This window comes from Typopeltis vanoorti, chromosome 22 (assembly GCF_054136105.1).
Source record: "Typopeltis vanoorti isolate ZY-2024b chromosome 22, IOZ_Tvanoo_1.0, whole genome shotgun sequence".
Lineage (NCBI taxonomy): Eukaryota > Metazoa > Arthropoda > Arachnida > Uropygi > Thelyphonidae > Typopeltis > Typopeltis vanoorti.
The window spans coordinates 88651659-88672720 of NC_143570.1; the positions used below are offsets into that span (position 1 = coordinate 88651659).

At 35.5% G+C, this 21062-nt stretch overlaps 1 protein-coding gene across 1 annotated transcript in view; it reads right to left on the minus strand.

Annotated features, from left to right (window-relative positions):
* LOC150094553 (serine/threonine-protein kinase 17A-like) overlaps positions 1–21062 on the minus strand; it is a 139977-nt gene that overhangs the window by 13104 nt on the left and 105811 nt on the right. The window contains 2 exon segments of the mRNA XM_090411753.1: positions 10895–10943; positions 20471–20597. Coding sequence (XP_090267879.1) covers positions 10895–10943; positions 20471–20597 — 176 coding nt within the window.

The window sequence follows — 21062 nt, forward strand, 5'->3', positions numbered from 1 at the left end:
ATCATTACAGAATGAGAAATCATGCAAGGCATGCATGAGTAAACAAAAAACAGCTGTTCATTTTTAAAATTTTCAACTTAAGAATATTTTATGAAATCAGTATCCAGGGAAGAAATTTCTAAATGCTAATTTTAGTTTCATGATGTAAATAAAGTCGATTATAAAATAAGTCAGGATGTGGATATATATATATATATATACAGGGTGTTCGGGATAAATTTGACATATTTATAATTAATTATATTTTTCCGTAAGTTACATGTATTAACACACACTTCTCTTCATTTAAAAGTTTGGACCCTTCTTCATTCATATACAAGATGTCAGAAAGGATGGATAGCTGGAACCCACCTGAATCATGGAAGAGAATAACTTGTATCATGATGATTCGTGCCCGCCATCAAAATAAGGATATTACGACTGCTGCCCAATGCTCCCTGAATACAGTAAAAACAATCAGGCATGAACTAGAGACTTGCAATGGTGACTACGAGGATGTAGCAAGAAGAAAGATCCCTAGCAGACGATCTGATTGCGTTCGTACAGCAGAATTCCTCGCAAATCTGCAGGAACAGGTGTTGAAGAACCCTGGCATTGGAATTCGGGCTTTGTTCGTGGAGTTGCTAACTGTAGTCAAGCCCTGGATAACAAGGGTAGCCAATGGTAGGCCGTATGTATGGCAGCAGGATTTGGCCCCTTGCCACACCTCTGGGAAAAGTCAAAAATGGTTGTCTGAAAATTTCTACGACTTCACCAGTCCAAATGTTTGGCCTCCAAACTCCCCAGACCTTAACCCCATGGATTATTTTGTATGGGGCACAGTTGAAAAAGACACCAATCGCACTTCCAGTAATACAAAAGCCCAGTTAATGGATAAAATTAAAACAGTTTTTGCGGCCCTTCCCAGGGAGACTGTAGCATCAGCTTGTTCGAGGTTCCGAAGCAGAATTGAAGCTGTGATCGATGTTAATGGTGGTTATTTTGAGTAAATCTTGTTGATAGTATTGTAATTAACTCTGCCTGTAATGTTTTTTTGTCAATTCATTAAATTTAATAGATACAAAGAAGATTTTCTTTTTCCTTACGAAACTGTCAAATTTATCCCGAACACCCTGTGTATATATATATATATATATATATGACTGATAGCAAGAGTTAATAATTATATATTACATTAGGAAGTTACAACAGAAAAAGCCTGAAGACTGCCCCACACAGACCTACAGTTTAGCTTCACTACGCTTGTGTTTTCCATCTTGCCACATACCTAGGAGACTCAACATCTTAATAACCAGCACCCAAAGTTCATCTTTGAAAAATAAAAATAAAAAGTCTCCCAACAAGACACCTTGATTGCATGATAGATTCTTGACATTCACAATTTTACAGGCAGAATTGATTAGTTCCAATAATAATAATACCCTCACCACTGAACTTCAACTCTTTCACAGCCAATGGCTATAATCACCACCCAATCCAAAAAATGTAATTCCCTCCCACCCCAGAATGTAGACTACACCGAATCTATTATCCCACATATCCGAGGCACTCCAGAAAAACAATTAAAAACCCCTCAAAAGATTATCTTGCAACCATATAAACAGACAGACCATTTAAAAAATTGGCATCTCTTATCTTCACTCCCCAAAAACAAGATACTATGCTGTTGTAAGCTGTCCTAATGCATGCAAGACAGCCTATGTTACAAGTGCCAACCACACAGGCTACATCCAGTTCCACCACTGCTTGCTGATCATGTCTTGGACACTAGCCATAAGATACAATGGAAAAGGCCACCTTACTCCACAGGAGCAAATTTAAATATCAAAGATTTCCTAGAATCTCCCCTCAGCCTTAAAGAACTATCTCAAGTCTGAAAAGCACTCATTCTATAAACTGCCAAGAACACCTATTCCAGCCTACTAAGGAACACTTGCCTTTATTTTTCAGCTTCTGTCACATTTATCTTATGTAGTACCTGTGTGCACATATCAATTTATTTAGGTGTTCCCTAATGGCAGTTTGAGTCTACCAAAAATATTCTTCTTTAGCTAGTTGAACCTCTAATGTTCTTAACTACATGCACTAGCTTCTTACATTCCTTTCTGGCTTCCCATCTCATCTAAGTCTTTTTGGATATTATTCTCTCAATGCATCTGCAGTCTATCCTATCTCTGTGTTGCCTTCCATCATCATTCATCTTGAATGCATGTTTAGCCATTCTCTCCTCACCTATTCTTTATACATGTCCAAGCCATCTCAATCTGTCTGCTCAAATCTATCAGCTAGAAGTGAGGATCTATAGAGTTCATATAGTTCTTTGTTATGTCATCTCTTACAGGTTTATAGATTTTTCTGAAGATTTTATTTTCTAAGATCTGCAATGCTTTTTTCATCTTGGTCTTATGCTCCAGGTTTCTGCTCCATACAAAACAATACGTCTAATGATTATCTTGTATATGTCTGTTTTAACTCTACTTGATAGAATTTTGGAAGATAATAAATGATGTAGTGAATAATAATATCTATTGGCAGCTTTTATTTCTGTACTAATTTTATTATCTTGAATGATCAATGTTCCAAGACAGGTTATTAAATTTCAGGTTATAAACAGTAAAAATGTCATTTCCCCCTTGATTGTGATGTCTACATACATTTAAATATTCAGTTTTATCCTGGTTTGCATTTGTAATCCTAGTTTTCCAGCAGCAATTTTGAGTTTTCTAAATGTTGTTCTAATGTCTTCAGCATTTTCTCCAAGGCACATATATCATAATGTTACTGTATGTTTTATGTTATCTTTTACAATTTTTCAAATGATGGGTGAAAGAGCATCTCCTTGTTTCAATCCTGTCTTAATATCAAAAGGTTCAGATCTAATTCCATTAGCTAATAGCATGCTTTGGGTTTCAGTGGGTGGAAATTTTGATTAGATGTATTATCTTATGAGGCATTCCTAGTTCATCTAATCTTCCCAAAGTCCTTCCCCAATCATATGCTTTTCTGAAGTCTACATATAAAATATGGGAGCCTACAGCTTGTATTCACGTTTTTTTTTTTCTAAGTATCTAATGTAAATATTTGGTCAGACTGCTGATTTATTTCTTCAGAATCACTTAATATATCACCAATATTTTCTTCAGCATCAGGCAAGATTCTGCTTAGTATATTATATTATATAAAATTTTTGTATCCTGCTGACGGTATCCATATTCCCCTGCAATTTTCATAATTCATATTTGTTTCCCTTTTTATAAACTGGAATTATTAGCCATTCTGTAGGTATCTCTTCTTTTTCCCCTATTAAAATTACCAGCTTATTTATGTGAGTGGTTAATTCATTATCCCCATATTTAATGAGTTCGGCTACTATTCCATCAGTACTTCGTGCCTTGTTGGTTTTGAGCAGCTTTATACTTTCAGCTAGAGAAGGTTTAATTATTTCTGGATGTCAAGTATGAGAAGTATTGTCATTCAAAACACACGTAATAACCACAGTAATGACTATTTAATTCATAAATATTTCATCCCAAGTATCTTGGGACATCATCAGTACAGTAGTTTAAACAATACCAGGAATAACATAGAGTTAGGGTGCATGATTACAATGGAATCTCAATATGCATGCAGTAACGTGTTATAGAAGTAAATTAATAACTGAAAAAAAATAAAAAAAATAAAAATAAAATATATAAAGATTATTTTACACAATTTTGTATGACAATTTCCCATACTTTAGGAATAGTAAGAACATCGTTGCGGTTTAAATTTCGTCCTACTACACATTTGGTTTAAAATGTGTAGTAGGGTTTCAGCACTTTCTTTATATAAACGTTCATATTTAAATAAAGATCTGTGTAAAAGTTTCGACTTCTCCCAATGGATCCTATGGTTTGGATTTTCAACTCCGTGTTGGGAGAGACCGGATTTCTGTGGTCTGAAAAGAACGAATTTGGTCTTGATGTTCCGAGATGCGTTTCTGAACAGACCTACCTGTCTGACCAAAGTAAGACAATTTGCAGGAGTATGGGATTTAATAAACACCAGGTAACATCAGAGGTGAGAGTTTGTCCTTAGGAGAAAGTAACCAGTTATAGATTTCGTTGATAGGTTTGTAAGTAGTGGAAAAAATTGTATTTCTTCATAATTTTTGAAAGACGTTCAGAGATGCCTTTGACGTAAGTTATGGGAATCCTATGGACTTCTTTCTTGTCTGGGTTGATATGTGTGGGAAGGTGACTGATGATTTTTTGAGTTGTTTTAAGATTATATCCATTTAGTATAGCTGTATTTTTGATTATTTCTAATTCTTGGTTTAGAGAATCTTGAGAGGAGCAGAATTTGTGCGCTCTGGAACTAGTGATTTAATGAAGCCAAATTTCTGAGATGGATGATGAGTGGAAGAATTGTGAATGTAGCGACCTGAAAATGTAGGCTTGCGATAGACAGACATGTCGATGGAACCATCTTCTTTTCTTTGAATGTGTAAATCCAGAAAGTAGATACCCTGTGGAGAGATTCTTTTTCTAGCATAAAGTTGATGCGAGGATGAAGAAGGTTTATTTTATCTAGAAACAGTTGTAATTCCTGTTCGGGATGATCCCAGACTGCAAATACGTTGTCGACATATCGTAACCAAATTTTTGGTTTGGGTTCAAAAGTGAATATTTTTTCTTCAAGGTGTTCTAGATTGCTAAGTTTGGTGATAAAGGAGATCCCATTGCTATTCCTTCTTCTTGTTTGTAAGTTTGACCTTTCCAGGTGAAGTAACCAGATGTAATAACAAATTTGAATAATTCAACTATATTGGAAGGAAATTTTTGAGTTAATAATTCTACTGTTTCTTTGTGGGGAATGTTCGTGAAGAGGGAGACAATGTCAAAGCTAATTAACTAATCAGTTTTTAACAGTTGAATGTCTTATTTTTGCATGAAACTCTGTGGACTTTTTTTTATTGAAGAGGCTGAGTGGCTTATATGAGGACAGAGAAGGTTAGATAAGAATCTTGATAACTTGTAAGTTGGACTGCTAATAGAATCTACGACTGGTCTGAGAGGTCTAGCATGGTATGTCTTGAGTTTTTCAATTGTTTCTTCATCTAAGGAGGAGGTTTCATCAAGCAACTTGTTTAATTTTCTGAGTTGACATTTTGTAGGATCATAATCCAGTTTGGCGTAAGTATTACGATCTCTGAGTAATAAGTTCATTTTCCGTCATATGAATTGGTATCAAGAACCACAGTGGTATTCCCTGTGTCAGCTCTGGTAATGATTATATTTTTATTCCATTTTAAGGATGCAAGAGGTTTCAATTCTGATGGTGGGATATTTAAGTCAGAAGGTTTGGTATCGTAGATTACTTTTGCTACCTCGAAATGAAGTCTGTTGGCTTCAATACTGGAAAGATGGCAGATGTTTCTCTCTATGTTATTATGATATCTAGATATGGGAAACATTTGGATGAAATCGCAGATTTATGACCTCTTGCTAGAAACATTTAATTCGTCTGTTGTTAGTAGACGGTTAGATAAATTGACTACCCATTTTTCCGTTGGTAATTTGTTAGTGATCTTTTTTGATTGATTCAGCAGATTAAGGTATTTATTATGAAGATTATTATTGCTTTTATCAAAAGCTTTTTTCCCCGAATTCGTTGATACAATAATAATCAATTGTAGCAGATCGTGATTTAACATATTTGATAAGTCTGATTCTAGTTCTGTAATTTTTAAAGTATTTGTTGCCAGTTCATGCTTAGAAACTCATAACTGATTGAGTAGTAAGGAATGGCTTGCTATTCGATATACAGTCATACCCCGACTTATGCGAATCCGGAGTTACGCGGTTTCTTATATGTACGTATTCTCGTCCTGCTTCACACCTCACCACTAGTCATATCTTTCAGGCGACGGCCACATTCACTAGTGTCGCACATGCTGTGAACAAGCACCAACGTGTTTCGCACGGTCTCCATTCATACATGATTTTTATAGTCTACAAAACTTGCGATTGTTTAATATTACGTTCTTGATAAAAATTTTATCACATAAAAAATAATAATGTCATCCAAAAGAAGCAAGTCTGATTCTTCTACAGCTAGCAAGAAGAGAAAAACATTGACTTTGGAACCAAAACTCAACATTATTAAGGATTTCGAAAGCGGAATGAAAATTTGTGAGCTAGCAAAGAAGTTCGATCTACAGGAATCCACAGTAAGAACAATCATAAAAGAATGGTTTACAGATTTTGGTGGACATAGATTCTAACGAGGAATGAATTGTAGCCAAAAGGCAAGGAATAAAAAAATCATTCGCTTGCTATGAAGAAATTTTACGTGACAAGAAAAAGACATTATGCTGTCAGATGAATCTATTCGATTTTATGAAACCATCGACATCAAAATAACTTTCTTTTTTTTTTATGTACGAAAAACTACAATTATGATTATATTTCTTAAAAAAATATAGGTGTTTTTGTAAACCTTTGGTCCCAATTGTATGTTTGTGTATATAAATTGCATGCAAAATTATACCCAGAGTTATGCGAATTTGACTTGCACGCTTTTTGTTCATCCTGCCTACCGTGTAACTTTGGAGTTTTACTGCATTTTATGGGCACCTGGAGATTTGATGACTTCTTTCAGTTTGGCAAAAGTATCAGAATCAGACTAATCAAATACATTAAATCACGATCTGCTACAACTCATTATTTTCTCTCAAAGGATTCAGGGAAAAAAGCTTTTGATAAAAGCAATAATAATCTTCATAATAAATATCTTAATCTACTGAATCGATCAAAAAAAAAGATCACTAACAAATTACCAAACGGAAAAATGGGCAATCAATTTATCTAACCTTCCACTAACAACAGACAAATTAAATGTTCTAGCAAGAGGTCATAAATTTGCGATTTCACCCAAATGTTTCCCGTATCTAGATTTCATACATAACATAGAGAGAAACATCTGCCATCTTTCCAGTATTGAAGCCAACAGACTTCGTTTCGAGGTAGCAAAAGTAATCTGCAATGCCAAACCTTCGGACTTAAATATCCCACCATCAGAACTGAAAGCTCTTACATCCTTAAAATGGAATAAAAATATAATCATTACCAGAGCTGACAAAGGGAATACCACTGTGGTTATTGATACCAATTCATATGACCGAAAAATGAATTTATTACTCTGAGATCGTAATACTTAAGCCAAACTGGATTATGATCCTACAAAACATCAACTCAGAAAATTAAATAAGTTGCTTGATGAAACCTCCTCCTTAGATGAAGAAACAATCAAAAAACTCAAGACATACCATGCTAGACCTCCCAGAATTGATGGCTTACCAGAGCTTCATAAAATTAATGTTCCTCTCGGACTAGTCGTAGATTCTATTAGCAGTGCAACTTATAAGTTATCAAGATTCTTATCTAACCTTCTCCGTCCTCATATAGGCCACTCAGCCTCTTCAATAAAATAGTCCACACAGTTCCATGCAAAAATAAAAGACATTCAACTGTTAAAAACTGATTTGTTAATTAGCTTCAACATTGTCTCCCTCTTCACGAACATTCCCCACAAAGAAACAATAGAATTATTAACTCAAAAATTTCCTTCCGATATAGTTGAATTATTCAAATTTGTTATTACATCCATTTACAGGGTGTTCGGGATAAATTTGACATATTTATAATTAATTATATTTTTTCCGTAAGTTACATGTATTAACACACACTTCTCTTCATTTAAAAGTTTGGACCCTTCTTCATTCATATACAAGATGTCAGAAAGGATGGATAGCTGGAACCCACCTGAATCATGGAAGAGAATAACTTGTATCATGATGATTCGTGCCCGCCATCAAAATAAGGATATTACGACTGCTGCCCAATGCTCCCTGAATACAGTAAAAACAATCAGGCATGAACTAGAGACTTGCAATGGTGACTACGAGGATGTAGCAAGAAGAAAGATCCCTAGCAGACGATCTGATTGCGTTCGTACAGAAGAATTCCTCGCAAATCTGCAGGAACAGGTGTTGAAGAACCCTGGCATTGGAATTCGGGCTTTGTTCGTGGAGTTGCTAACTGTAGTCCAAGCCCTGGATAACAAGGGTAGCCAATGGTAGGCCGTATGTATGGCAGCAGGATTCGACCCCTTGCCACACCTCTGGGAAAAGTCAAAAATGGTTGTCTGAAAATTTCTACGACTTCACCAGTCCAAATGTTTGGCCTCCAAACTCCCCAGATCTTAACCCCATGGATTATTTTGTATGGGGCGCAGTTGAAAAAGACACCAATCGCACTTCCAGTAATACAAAAGCCCAGTTAATGGATAAAATTAAAACAGTTTTTTGCGGCCCCTTTCCCAGGGAGACTGTAGCATCAGCTTGTTCGAGGTTCCGAAGCAGAATTGAAGCTCTGATCGATGCTAATGGTGGTTATTTTGAGTAAATCTTGTTGATAGTATTGTAATTAACTCTGCCTGTAATGTTTTTTTGTCAATTCATTAAATTTAATAGATACAAAGAAGATTTTCTTTTTCCTTACGAAACTGTCAAATTTATCCCGAACACCCTGTACTTCACCTGGAAAGGTCAAACTTACATACAAGAAGAAGGAATAGCAATGGGATCTCCTTTATCACCAAACTTAGCAAACCTGTTTCTAGAACACCTTGAAGAAAAAATATTCACTTTTGAACCCAAACCAAAAATTGGGTTACAATATGTCGACGACGTTGCAGTCTGGGTTCATCCCGAACAGGAATTACAACTGTTTCTAGATAAAATAAACCTTCTTCATCCTCGCATCAACTTTACGCTAGAAAAAGAATCTCCAGAGGGTATCTCCTTTCTGGATTTACACATTCAAAGAAAAGAAGATGGTTCCATCACCACGTCTGTCTATCGCAAGCCTACATTTTCAGGTCGCTACATTCACAATTCTTCCGCTCATCATCCATCTCAGAAATTTGGCATCATTAAATCAGTAGTTTCCAGAGCGCACAAATTCTGCTCCTCTCTAAACCAAGAACTAGAAATAATCAAAAATACAGCTATACTAAATGGATATAATCTTAAAACAACTCAAAAAATCATCAGTCACCTTCCCACACATCAACCAAGACAGGAAGTCCATAGGATTCCCATAACTTACGTCAAAGGCATCTCTGAACGTCTCTCAAAAATTATGAAGAAATACAATTTTGCCACTACTTACAAACCTATGAACCAAATCTATAACTTGTTACCTTCTCCTAAGGACAAACTCTCACCTCTGATGTTACCTGGCGTTTATGAGATCCATGCTACTGTAAATTGTCTTACTTTGGTCAGACAGGTAGGTCTGTTCAGAAACGCATCTCGGAACATCAAGACCACATTCGTCTTTTCAAACTGCAGAAATCTGGTCTTTCCCAACACAGAGTTGAAAATCCAAACCATAGGATCCATTGGGAGAAGTCAAAACTTTTACACAGATCTTTATATAAATATGAACGTTTATATAAAGAAAGTGCTGAAGCCCTACTACACAGACCAAATTTAAACCACAACGATGTTCTTACTATTCCTAAAGTATGGGAAATTGTCATACAAAATTGTGTAAAATAATCTTTATAGATTTTTTTTTTTCAGTTATTAATTTACTTCTATAACACGTTACTGCACTCATATTGAGATTCCATTGCGCCCTAACTGTATGTTATTCCTAGTATTGTTTAAACTACTGTACTGATGATGTCCCAAGTATCTTGGGATGAAATATTTACAAATTAAATAGTCATTACTGTGGTTATTACGTGTGTTTTTAGTGATTAAATCACCACAGATTTCGTTTTATATATATATATATATAAAAGAGAGAATTATTGTGTTTGAAAGAAACAGTAGGTTCATCACAATTTAGGAGTTTGTTAAAGCTCTCTCAAGCTATTTGCTATTTCATCTATAGAGGCTAGTAATTGTCCATTGCTATTGTTGATTACTGTTGTTTTCATATGTGGGTCTGCTTTTTGGTTTCATGGAAAAATTTTCTGTGATTATTTACCTGTAAAGTATTTCTGGATTTCTTCAATCTGTTCACAAAATAGTTTTCTTTTCTGTTTGTCTTATTATTTTATTGGCTTCCTTGCTGCTCTGTGTGTATCTCAAAGAGACATGAATATCAGATGGGTTATTAAGCCAAGTGGTTCTATATTTTTTCTTTACAGCCTATTCACATTCTTTATTGAATCAGTTTTATGCTGCATTTTACTTTGAATTCCAATTGAATTTTCTTCTGCTACTGTTATGCTATCCTTGATATGATTCCAGATGTTTTCAATATTTTCATTCTCCTCCAGCTGTATATATTTTTCAATTTCTGTTCTAATTCACATGCATATTTTCTTCATATTGTATCTCCACTGATTTGCATGTGATGAAAAATATTTACTGTTTATTTTAATCTTAAGTGAGGCACCAATTAATAAATGGTCACATCACATTCTGCTCCTCTGAAGCTCCAGATATTCTTAATGCAATTTTTGTCTTTTACTGATTCTGATTTGGTCCACTTGATTGAATGTATGACCATCAGGAGATCTCCATGTTTGTTTGTGTATGTTCTATGTTAATATGGTCTCATCACAACAAACATCAAGATAAAAATAAAAATGTTCATTCACCATTAACAAATAACCTAATTTTAAAGCTCTTGTCATAGTCCCAACTCTATACTTATGCGAGTTCATTATAGTAAATTATCTGTTGTAATAAATTATTCATGTGGTTCATATTGATTTGTTAATAATGAGAGTTGACTATCGCTAATCCTGTAAAGTCTAGATGAATGAAATACATAACGTATGTATGCATAAAGAATGCAATTAAAATGAAAACATGAATTGTAATACTCACCACATGTCAGTTGCCAAACTTATTGGTTCATAATGAAGAATTTCAGGAGCTATAAAAAAACAACAACAACTAAATTTACAAGCGTTATGAATAATAACGTGTGTGTTTTAAGATTGACAATCTTTGCTGACATAAATTTTAATGCTATTGCAGCTATACTTAACTGATACCATATTCAAAAATTCAGAAGTTGCTGTAATTCCTAGAAGCAAATATCCTGGGTGGTAGGAGGATGGGATGGGGTGATCCTAATATATTTAATAAGGACCCATGGACCAACAGAGCCTTCAATTGAATAGCAAGGGATGTTGGCTCTCCCCATAGTCTGCTAGCTGGGTCTGATCTCTTCTGCTTACTGAGTTAGACTCCTCTCTTATCTGTTCTATTTGGTCTCTCTTGATCAACTCTTCTTTTCTTCTGACCCTGATGATACTAGAGTATTTCAGGGCTGAAGATATTTCTTTTTTGACTTAATTCCTAGATAGGCCTTGATCAGCAACATATACCTAAGATGAGGTAACTCTGAAATCAAACCCTGATCCAACAAGTTTGGGTTTCCATGATAGGTCGGCTCCCTGTCTAGTTAAAAATAATATTGCTCCGAATCTCAAAAAGAAAGGAAATATTGGTAGATCTTTTGGTGTCAACTCTGTAAGAAACAGAATGATTTTTGGGACATGTATGAAATCTAAATACTAAATATCATGAGATAATTCTGGAAGCAGTAAAATAAGCAGTAGATGTGGTCCTAACAGGGGGGGGGGGGAGGAAGGGTTTTGAAATAATGGGTAAATATCTATCCTAAAAAGTCAGGAAGTAAATGAAAGGGTTTATAAAATCTTTCAGTATGCAGACTGAAGTATTTAATTATTGAAACTTATGCTCCATGTGAAGATGCCTCACTCAATGAAAATGAATATTTTAAAGATCTCATACAAATGATTGTTTCACCCTATCCTCATATAATAAACTTTTATAACATCTCTTAAAATCTTGAAGGGAAATTATATTAAGTTCCGCTCAAGATGTTAAAATTTTTTTTCACTTGGTTACATCCTTTATCCAAGTGTAAGCAAACCAAGTTTGCACACGAAGTAACTTCATGACTGGGCTATTTGTACATACAGGGCAATGACTTTACATCAATTGCCTTAGTATTCCATGATGCAATGCACATATCCCTATGCATTATACATGTCTGTAAGGACATATATAATGCTATGCATTATAGAAAGAACCCATAAAAGTCAAAACCAGTCTGGGTTTATCAAATTATCCATGTCTCACTCGAGTATTTGCCAATGATAAGGTAATCTCACCACAAAGCGTAAACCCTTTGTACTTCTCACATAAATGCTATGCATGAAGCATAGCTATTGTTCATTTGATCTTTATGCTTTCCATATTTAAAATTATATTAATTGATAAATTATATAATATAGTACTCAGTTATCCTAAAATTAATTGCATTGGACCAATTAAGATGAGTGATGATGCACTATACACTCTTAAAACTTACATCACTAAAAATGCAATCATAAGGGCAAATTGATGTGAATTTTTGTAGCATGAGTTGCATAAGCCACACAACAGCACACCCAACCTAAAGGGGCACGTGATGCCACTGTTAATTCTCGTAGACAGGCTTATACGTTGGTTATGCATTATTAAACACTTAAGGAATTGAACAATGTAATTAAGGATATAAATTATATTATACTTTAATAAATACTTTCCGATATTTCGGCAATGTCACGTTGCCATCTTCTAAAGGAACTTACAAAAAAGCACGTGCATGTAGGCACTACAACACAGTAATTGGGAATGAAGATGTGAAGCTATTGTTCTCCTAAAAGTCCTGATTTAAGCCTCCCAAATTTGGGGTAGTCACATACAACCAAATTTGTTGAGGTTTGGAGAATTTCTTAGGGCCAAGGCTGATTCCATAAGTAGTCTTTCGAATTTGTATTTGCTACGGTGTATTACTGTAGCTTTCTTCCACCGTATTCTGTGGCATGTATCCAGAGCATGGTCTGCAAGACCAGAATGGCTGTACTTGTGAAAACGGACGTAGTCCTTGTGTTCAGAAATTCTGATATTCGCTGTCCTGCCAAAGTAAGACAGTTTACAACTGCAAGAGACCTGGCATACACCAAGTAGGTCTAGGGGAAGTGGTTGGTCTTTAGTGGAGCGGTTAAGGGATGCCAGTTTTCTGTAAGGTCTGTAACAGGAGGTCAGGTCATGTTTTTTTTAGGATTTTGGTAATCTTTTCCAAGGTGCCTCAGACATAGGGAATGGTGATGGATTTAGAGTAATCCTTGTTGTGGCGGGGGGGGACCAACACCCCAGATCAAGTTCACCCTGGAAAAAGAGAAAAACAACAGCCTCCCTTTCCTAGACACACTAGTCACCCGCCAGCCTAATGGAACCTTGGTTTTCTCAGTCTACAGAAAACCCACCTATACAGGCATATACATTCACCAACAATCATCCCCCCCCTCACAATAATATGGAGTGGTGAAAACACTATACAACAGGGCTAAACTAATCTGTTCAAACGACTTGGCCCTAAACACTGAACTAAATCACATCCTCAACACTTTCTCAGCCAATGGTTACCCCCCCCACCACCACCACAACAAGGATTACTCTAAATCCATCACCATTCCCTACATCCGAGGCACCTCGGAAAAGATTAACAAAATCCTAAAAAAACATGACCTGACATCCTGTTACAGACCTTACAGAAAATTGGCATCCCTTATCTGCTCCACTAAAGACCAACCACTTCCCCTAGACCAACCTGGTGTATACCAGGTCCCTTGCAGTTGTAAACTGTCTTACTTTGGCCAAACAGGCAGGACAGCGAATATCAGAATTTCTGAACGCAAGGACTATGTCTGTTTTCACAAGTACAGCCATTCTGGTCTTGCAGACCATGCTCTGGATACACGCCATAGGATACAGTGGAAGAAAGCTACAGTAATACACCGTAGCAAATACAAATTCGAAAGACTATTTATGTAATCAGCCTCAGCCCTAAGAAATTCTCCAAACCTCAACAAATTTGGTTGTATGCGACTGTCCCAAATTTGGGAGGCTTACACCAGCAGACTTTCAGCCCAACAGCCAAGAACACCTACTTAGCCCACTAGAGGGCACCATCAGGACTTTTAGGAGAACAATAGCTTCATCTCTTCATTCCCAATTACTGTGTTGTAGTGCCTACGTGCACATGCTTTTTTGTAAGTTCCTTTAGAAGATGGCAACGTGACGCTGCCGAAATATCGGAAAGTATTTATTAAAGTTTAATTTAATTTATATCCTTAACTACGTTGTTCAATTCCTTAAGTGTTTTAATGATGCCACTGTTAGTCACCTTGAATTCCTCAGAAAACACAGTTTTTCCTGTTTTCTCACAAGAAAGACTTTAATTCTTCTCCACTTATATTTGATATGCTCAACTCAACATCATGACCAGATCTTTCTTTTCTTGAACTAACTCCTTGCATTTACTGGCATAATCACATTACTTATATGGTGCCTTCAGCTTCTATTTCCTGTATTTCAGTGACATATCAAGACTGAGGATGATCTATGATTCATATTGGAACTATAAAATGTCCAATCTTGTTATATCCCACTTTTGAAATCATGTTGCTGCAGCTCTCATGGTATAAAGTGGCATACTTTTATTATCATGTTGATATTTAGCTGAGCCATTTCCAAAGAAGTGCCAGTGCAACACACGAAACCATCAAGCATGTGAATCTGATGTTTAGTGCTCATTTTCCAGTAACTTTTCTTCTATGCAGTAAAAATTCATCAACATCATGAAATGTCTGACATGTGCTCTCAAGGGGTGCACAGGATATGACAGTATCCTGTCATATCATTACTAACTTCCTATCTACAATTTTCCTCCAAATCAATCTGATACCTGTCAAGAATCAAACATAATCAGGTCTTATATTTTTTATCTTCTAAGGCACTTTTTACTATCAATCCACCTATACCTTGGTCTTCCTCCAGCCAACCTGGCAGAGAACACTTGTTTTGCTAATCCTTCCTCTCACATTCTGTTTAAGTGACCATACTACCTGAGATTAGCTCTGCTAACACATTCCTGGATGCTGACAATGTCAAGTTCTTTCTATATTTCCTCGTTTTTAATACGATATTACCATTGATGCCATCTGTTATTGCCCCTAATCTTTCTCAGTACTCACATATCTGCAGTCTTGAGTCAAGAGTGTTTTATTTCTAACCCAGTTCTCAGATCCATAAGTTAAAATTGGTTTGAGCAATGTCTTGTATACAGCTAATTTAGTGTTTTGACTAATTTCTCTCTTATTCCATATAAATTTATTTAGTTGACTTCCTACCATACCAGCTTTCTTGATTCTGTTGTCTATTTCCATATTTAATTTACCATCTTCATTAAAAATCGTGCCTAAGTAGCTGAAATGTTTTACTTGTTCTATAGGTTCTCCATTCATAATGCAGTTAATATTTTCAATGCTTCTGCCTATTTTCATTATCTGGTATTGCTGACCTTCATACCATATCTATTACAACAGTTATTCAATTTAGTCAGGGAATCTTACAGACTTGTAACGGATTTATTTAGAAGTATAACATCATCTGCAGAAAGCAAATTGCTGATATTAACATCTCCAATTTTGATATCAGGTTTAATAACACTTTCCTTCTTAATGTGATCCATATAGATGATGCATAGCAGAGGGGATAATGCACATCCTTGTCTGATACCATATTTAACATTAAACCATCTTCATGTACTTCATTTCTAACTGCTGATTTACACTCTAATAAAGACCAAGTATTGCTTGATAAAATGTCCCATTGACATCATATAACTAGTGATTTAAATAGCTTTTCTCTTGGCACCTTGGCATATGCCTTTTGCAGGTCTACAAAACTTAAATACAGATCTTTGTTATATTTCCACAAGTTTTCAACTATTTGTCTTCAAGTGAAAATCTGACTCTGACAGCATCTATTTGGCCTGAATACAGCTTGTTCTTCACCAAGCTTCTCTTCCAAAATCATTTTCAACCGTTTCTCAAGTATACTTGCATAAATCTTACGATTATCACTCAGCAGGGAAATACCTCTGTAATTCTCACATTGCTTTATTTACCTTTTTGTATATGGGTACTATGAGAGCTCTACTACAATCATCTGGAATTTGTCACTCTATCCAGGCCTTCTGAACTATGCAGTGCAGCCACTGCAAGACTTTTTATACCTCCATACTTGAGCATTTCTGGTAGAATCTCATCTACTCCTGCTGCCTTTCCACATTTCAGGATTTTGATGGCTTTTTCTACTTCAAGTATGAATGTGTATTCCTGATTGCATGCCTGTTGAGTGTTTGGAATTAGAATTATGAAACAAGGAGATGCTATTTCGCCCATTCTTTTTAATTTAGCATTAGAAAAATACATTAGGGAAAATTGTAAAAGATAACATAAACAGAACAGTGATAATGCGATATGCAGATGATATATGCCTTGCTGGAGAAAATGCTGAGGACAGAACATTTAGAACCTAAAAACTAGAATTAAAAATCACACTAGGATAAAACCGAATGTTTAAATATATGCAGAAATCACAATCAAGAGGAAAATGACCATGTTACCAGTGATAACCTGAAATTTAAAAGTGCAGCTTTCTTCAGATATCTTGGAACATTGATTAGTACAGAAATAAACTAGAATACATACCTCTAATAGATATTATTATTCACTACATCATTTATTATCTTCCAAAATTCTATCAAGCAGAGTTAAAACAGAAATATACAAGATAATCATTAGACCTATTGTTTCGTACGGAGGAGAAACCGGGAGCATAAAAGACCAAGATGCAAAAGCATTGCAGATCTTTGAAAATAAAATCTTCAGAAAGGTCTATGGACCTGTAAGAAGACATAACCAAGAACTACATGAACTCTATAGATCCCATCTTTAGTTGACGAGATTCGAGTAAGCAGACTGAGATGGCTTGGAAATGTAGGAAGAATGGGTGAGGAGAGAATGGCTAAACATGCATTCAAGATGAATGCCTGATGGAAAGCGACCCAGAGGAAGACTGCAGATGCATTGGAAGAATAATATCCAAAGAGAGTTAGATGAGATGGGAATTCAGAACTGGAATGAAAAGCTCAAGACAGAAAGGAGTAGAAGAAGCTAATGCATGCAGCTAAGAACCTTAGTAGTTCAACTAGCTAAAGAAGAAGTTAGTGAATCACCTTTATCAAATACTTGATTCACCGACTTTACTACCTTTCATGGTTGGTTTGAAATTCAAAAAAGAGGTCTGGCATTGAAAGTGTTTGTGAGGCTGTGAGTGTCAACCAAGAGAAAGCAGAAGAGTTTAAAATGGAGCTTGCAATACTTGTGGCTTTGCAAACTCCCAAAACAGAACACCTTACACAGTTTCTTCAAACCTCTGGCAAAAGAGATTCCCGTCAATCTCAGCAGAAGGAAGAACAGTCACCAGAGAGAGAGAGAGATTCCTCCTGCAGAAGGAGAGGTACAGTGCATAGAACAGCACCCTGACACTTTTGCAGTAAATGACTAATCCTTCCCCTCCTCACCTCTCCATCACCTGAAGCTTATCATGTAAAAACCAAGATAAAGCTTCTTAGTTAGTATGTGTAATACATGTTAATTAATATGCATAAAAACAATTATGTACTTAAAAATTGACAAGCCTTAAATTAATAGCTTTTGAGGCAATAAAATTTGGAATTTATCTTTTGGTGGAAATTTGTTAACTCGAAACTATCTCATTCCATGATTGTAAACATGGTCTTTACTGTACATTCCCTTATATCTGTATTTAATTATTCAGAACAATTGGAGTAATGAATAATTTTTGTAACAATCTATGTGTAAATGCTCACAGAATGATTCTAATTTAAACATAATGCCACAATTATGTAATACTGCTTCTCTGTTATCATTTATGATGCTAATGAATCTCAATACTGTATCTGATTTTTGAGATATTAGAGCCCTTTACCCACTCAAAGACAGGCTAGTTCAGTTTAATCATGGTTTCAGTTCTTATTAACTGGATGTTAAACAGATAACCGAATCTAAAAAAAAAATAAAATAAAATCCACTAACATCTTTTATTCCCTTACAGGGAACAGGCAAGGCCATTTCAGCTCTAACTTTTGGAGACCAAGGGTACAGTTCAATCTCCACTGGTAGCCAATCACAGATAGCTGGCCTAAGACTACCCCTAATTACAAATGGCATCCAGTGAAGAGATGGCTGACAAGTGCTGCCACTGGTCCCTAGTCCTAACACTATATTTATTGTATGTAATAGTGTGGGTTCTACAGATAATTTTTGCGAGTTTATGGAAAGAAAAACCCGAGTGTTCAGAAGGGAAAAAAAAAAAACATTTTCCCATGCCAGAGATTGACTAACTTGAGAACCTGTCAAAGAAAGGCTTTGGAAAAGTTCCTCTAGTTGGCAATGGTGAATAGAATCAAATCTAGGTCTTTCTTTGGGCAGTCTAGCACTGTGGAATGCAAACACCACTTCCACTGAGCTACACGAGCTAACATTTTATATAGTAATGTTATTCAGAAAGTTTGTCAATAGTTTTAATGAATGTATATACAACAGATAACCGAATTAGCAAACCTGGTATCGTAAGAACTCAAAAGAAATAAATTAGTCAAAACATTAAATTAGCTGTATACAAGACTGTGTTTAAGCCAATTTTTAATTATGGATCTTGAGTGTTCTGAGAAGAATTATTGGGAGCGAATAGATGGAGTCATATTAAAAACGATGATAATGGAAAAGAATGTTACATTACCAGCACATTCATGAATGCTAACAAAGCTAATTTCAGATGCCATGATCATTTAAATGGAAAGGGAGAGGCGAGGTTAACAAAGCAAGTGTTTTTTTGCTACCCAAGGAACACCAAGATCTAGGTGGATTGATAATAAGGAGTGTCTTAGAAGACCAAAACATAAGATCTGATAATACTAGAGTCTTGACAGATTATTATTATTATTATTCCTAACACCTCCAAGGAGTCCGAAGACTCATCGCAGGAGGACACCTACAACTGTCTTAACCACTACACCGAACCTCTACTACGAATTATCTCAATTAACGCCTTCTATTGCCCACCTCCACCACCACAACTAGTATTTTTTGTCTGTAAATTGCGTGTGTTCTGAAGGGCCGATTTGTCAGTATGTGGGATGAAAAACCAGAGTTTCCGGGAGAAAAAACCCTGCTACCTCCATATGAGATCGGCTAACTCGCCAATCAATTTGGAGGGAAAATGTCAACAGGAAGTTAATAATGATGTAACAATTGCATGTGGTATTATAATGTTCTGTACATCCCCTAATAGTATTATCAGGAATCTGATAATGATACAACAGAGATTTAAATGGTATTAAAGTGTCTCTAGAATACTGGTAAAAAAAAGAATTTTGATAATCTTCAAGGCCAGCATTCCAAAAGCAATGCCTCCACTGTGCTATCTCTCCACCCAAAAGGGAGATGTCAATAAAATTAAAAGGAAAAAGATAGCTTGAAATATATATCCATAGTTGTTTTTCAACATGATCTTCCTCCCTTTCAATAGATTTTTCCAAATCATCACGATAAATCTTCAGTTTTTTGAAACCATAACCTGCTTTGTCCCAGTCATCATTTTCAAAATGGTTATCCTTGAGATGTCTTCAAATTTAGGAAATTGACCATAAGTCCAATGGAGCCAAGTCCATGCTGTATAGAGAATGTCCAACTGCAAATCTGATTTCTATATTGAATACATCTAATTTTGAAAATGATGAGCAAGCTAAAAGATAGAGATGAGAAAATGACCTCAAAAGCAACCTAAAGAGTTTTACTATCAAGGCTTGAAAATCATGTTACACACCCTGAGGAACATTTTGAAAAGGGAGGAAGATTATGTTGAGAAATAGTATAATTAGAGACTTCAAACTATTTTTTATTTATTTTGCCAATGCACTTTTAAGCAAGGAGCTATCATAATGGAGATATTTCTCTCACATAAAAATCTGATTTCTTTCCAATAAAATTAATTTGTTTAAGTATGTGTTCTTTGGGTTGAATAATAATGATTTGCAATTTTAATTTATTGTAGCATATGATTACTTGTATGTCATTTTTCATTCATATATTATGTGACTGGAGAAAAATTGCATTCAAGCTAGCTTCCACTATGATAGCGATTAATCCTTTCTGCCATGTGTCTCGGTCTCGAACACTTGTCGGTCAGTTTGTTTCCTTGTACTGCAATACATAAATACCCAAGTGTTATGAGGGAAATAAAAAAAAAAAAAAAAAATTCTTCCAGTGTAAGTGGACAGCTCAGTAAATTGTATTATATAAAATGTATCAGGCTCAAAAAAATCCGTTATAGTTCAGAACACCAGCTTAGGATGGTTAATCATATCTGCACATTAATAAAAATATTACAGGTATTATAAAGAGAACTGTCATATATAACACAATGAAGTAGCTGTAGTGTTGGACTTACCTACATAATCTGGAGTACCACAAATCTCCCTGATTTCCACACCACCAGTAACCAAACGTGAAATGCCAAAATCACAGAGTTTTACATCACATTGAGGAAATGCCCTTGTCAGGAGAATATTCTGGGGCTGTAGCAAAAATTGAGCACAAGGATTAGTAACAGATTACATATGAAAAGAAAGGCAAAAAGTATCACAATTAAGTATTCTGTTTATTTAATTTTTTTTTTTATTTACACACACTGGTTCTAAATATTGGAAAATCAAATGATAAATAGATCCATTAGAAATAAATGGCCAGCCTCAGTAGCAGAGTGGTTAGTGTATCTGCTCTCTAGCCAACAGGTTGCAGGTTCAAGTCCCTCCATGAACATGGAATGTTTGTGATTGTCCTAACTCTGTGTGGAAAGGACATCTGTGACTCTACCATTTCTAGCAGAGGGCTTCACTCCCACAATCCTATGAGGTACGGAAATGACCATATGGCATCCAGTGACAACACATGGGAGAAAGAGAAATAAGTAGTTAACAAGTAATAGTGAAAAAATTTTAAAGCAACCAATGTGCTGATGCATATAAAAATATGCATGCTGA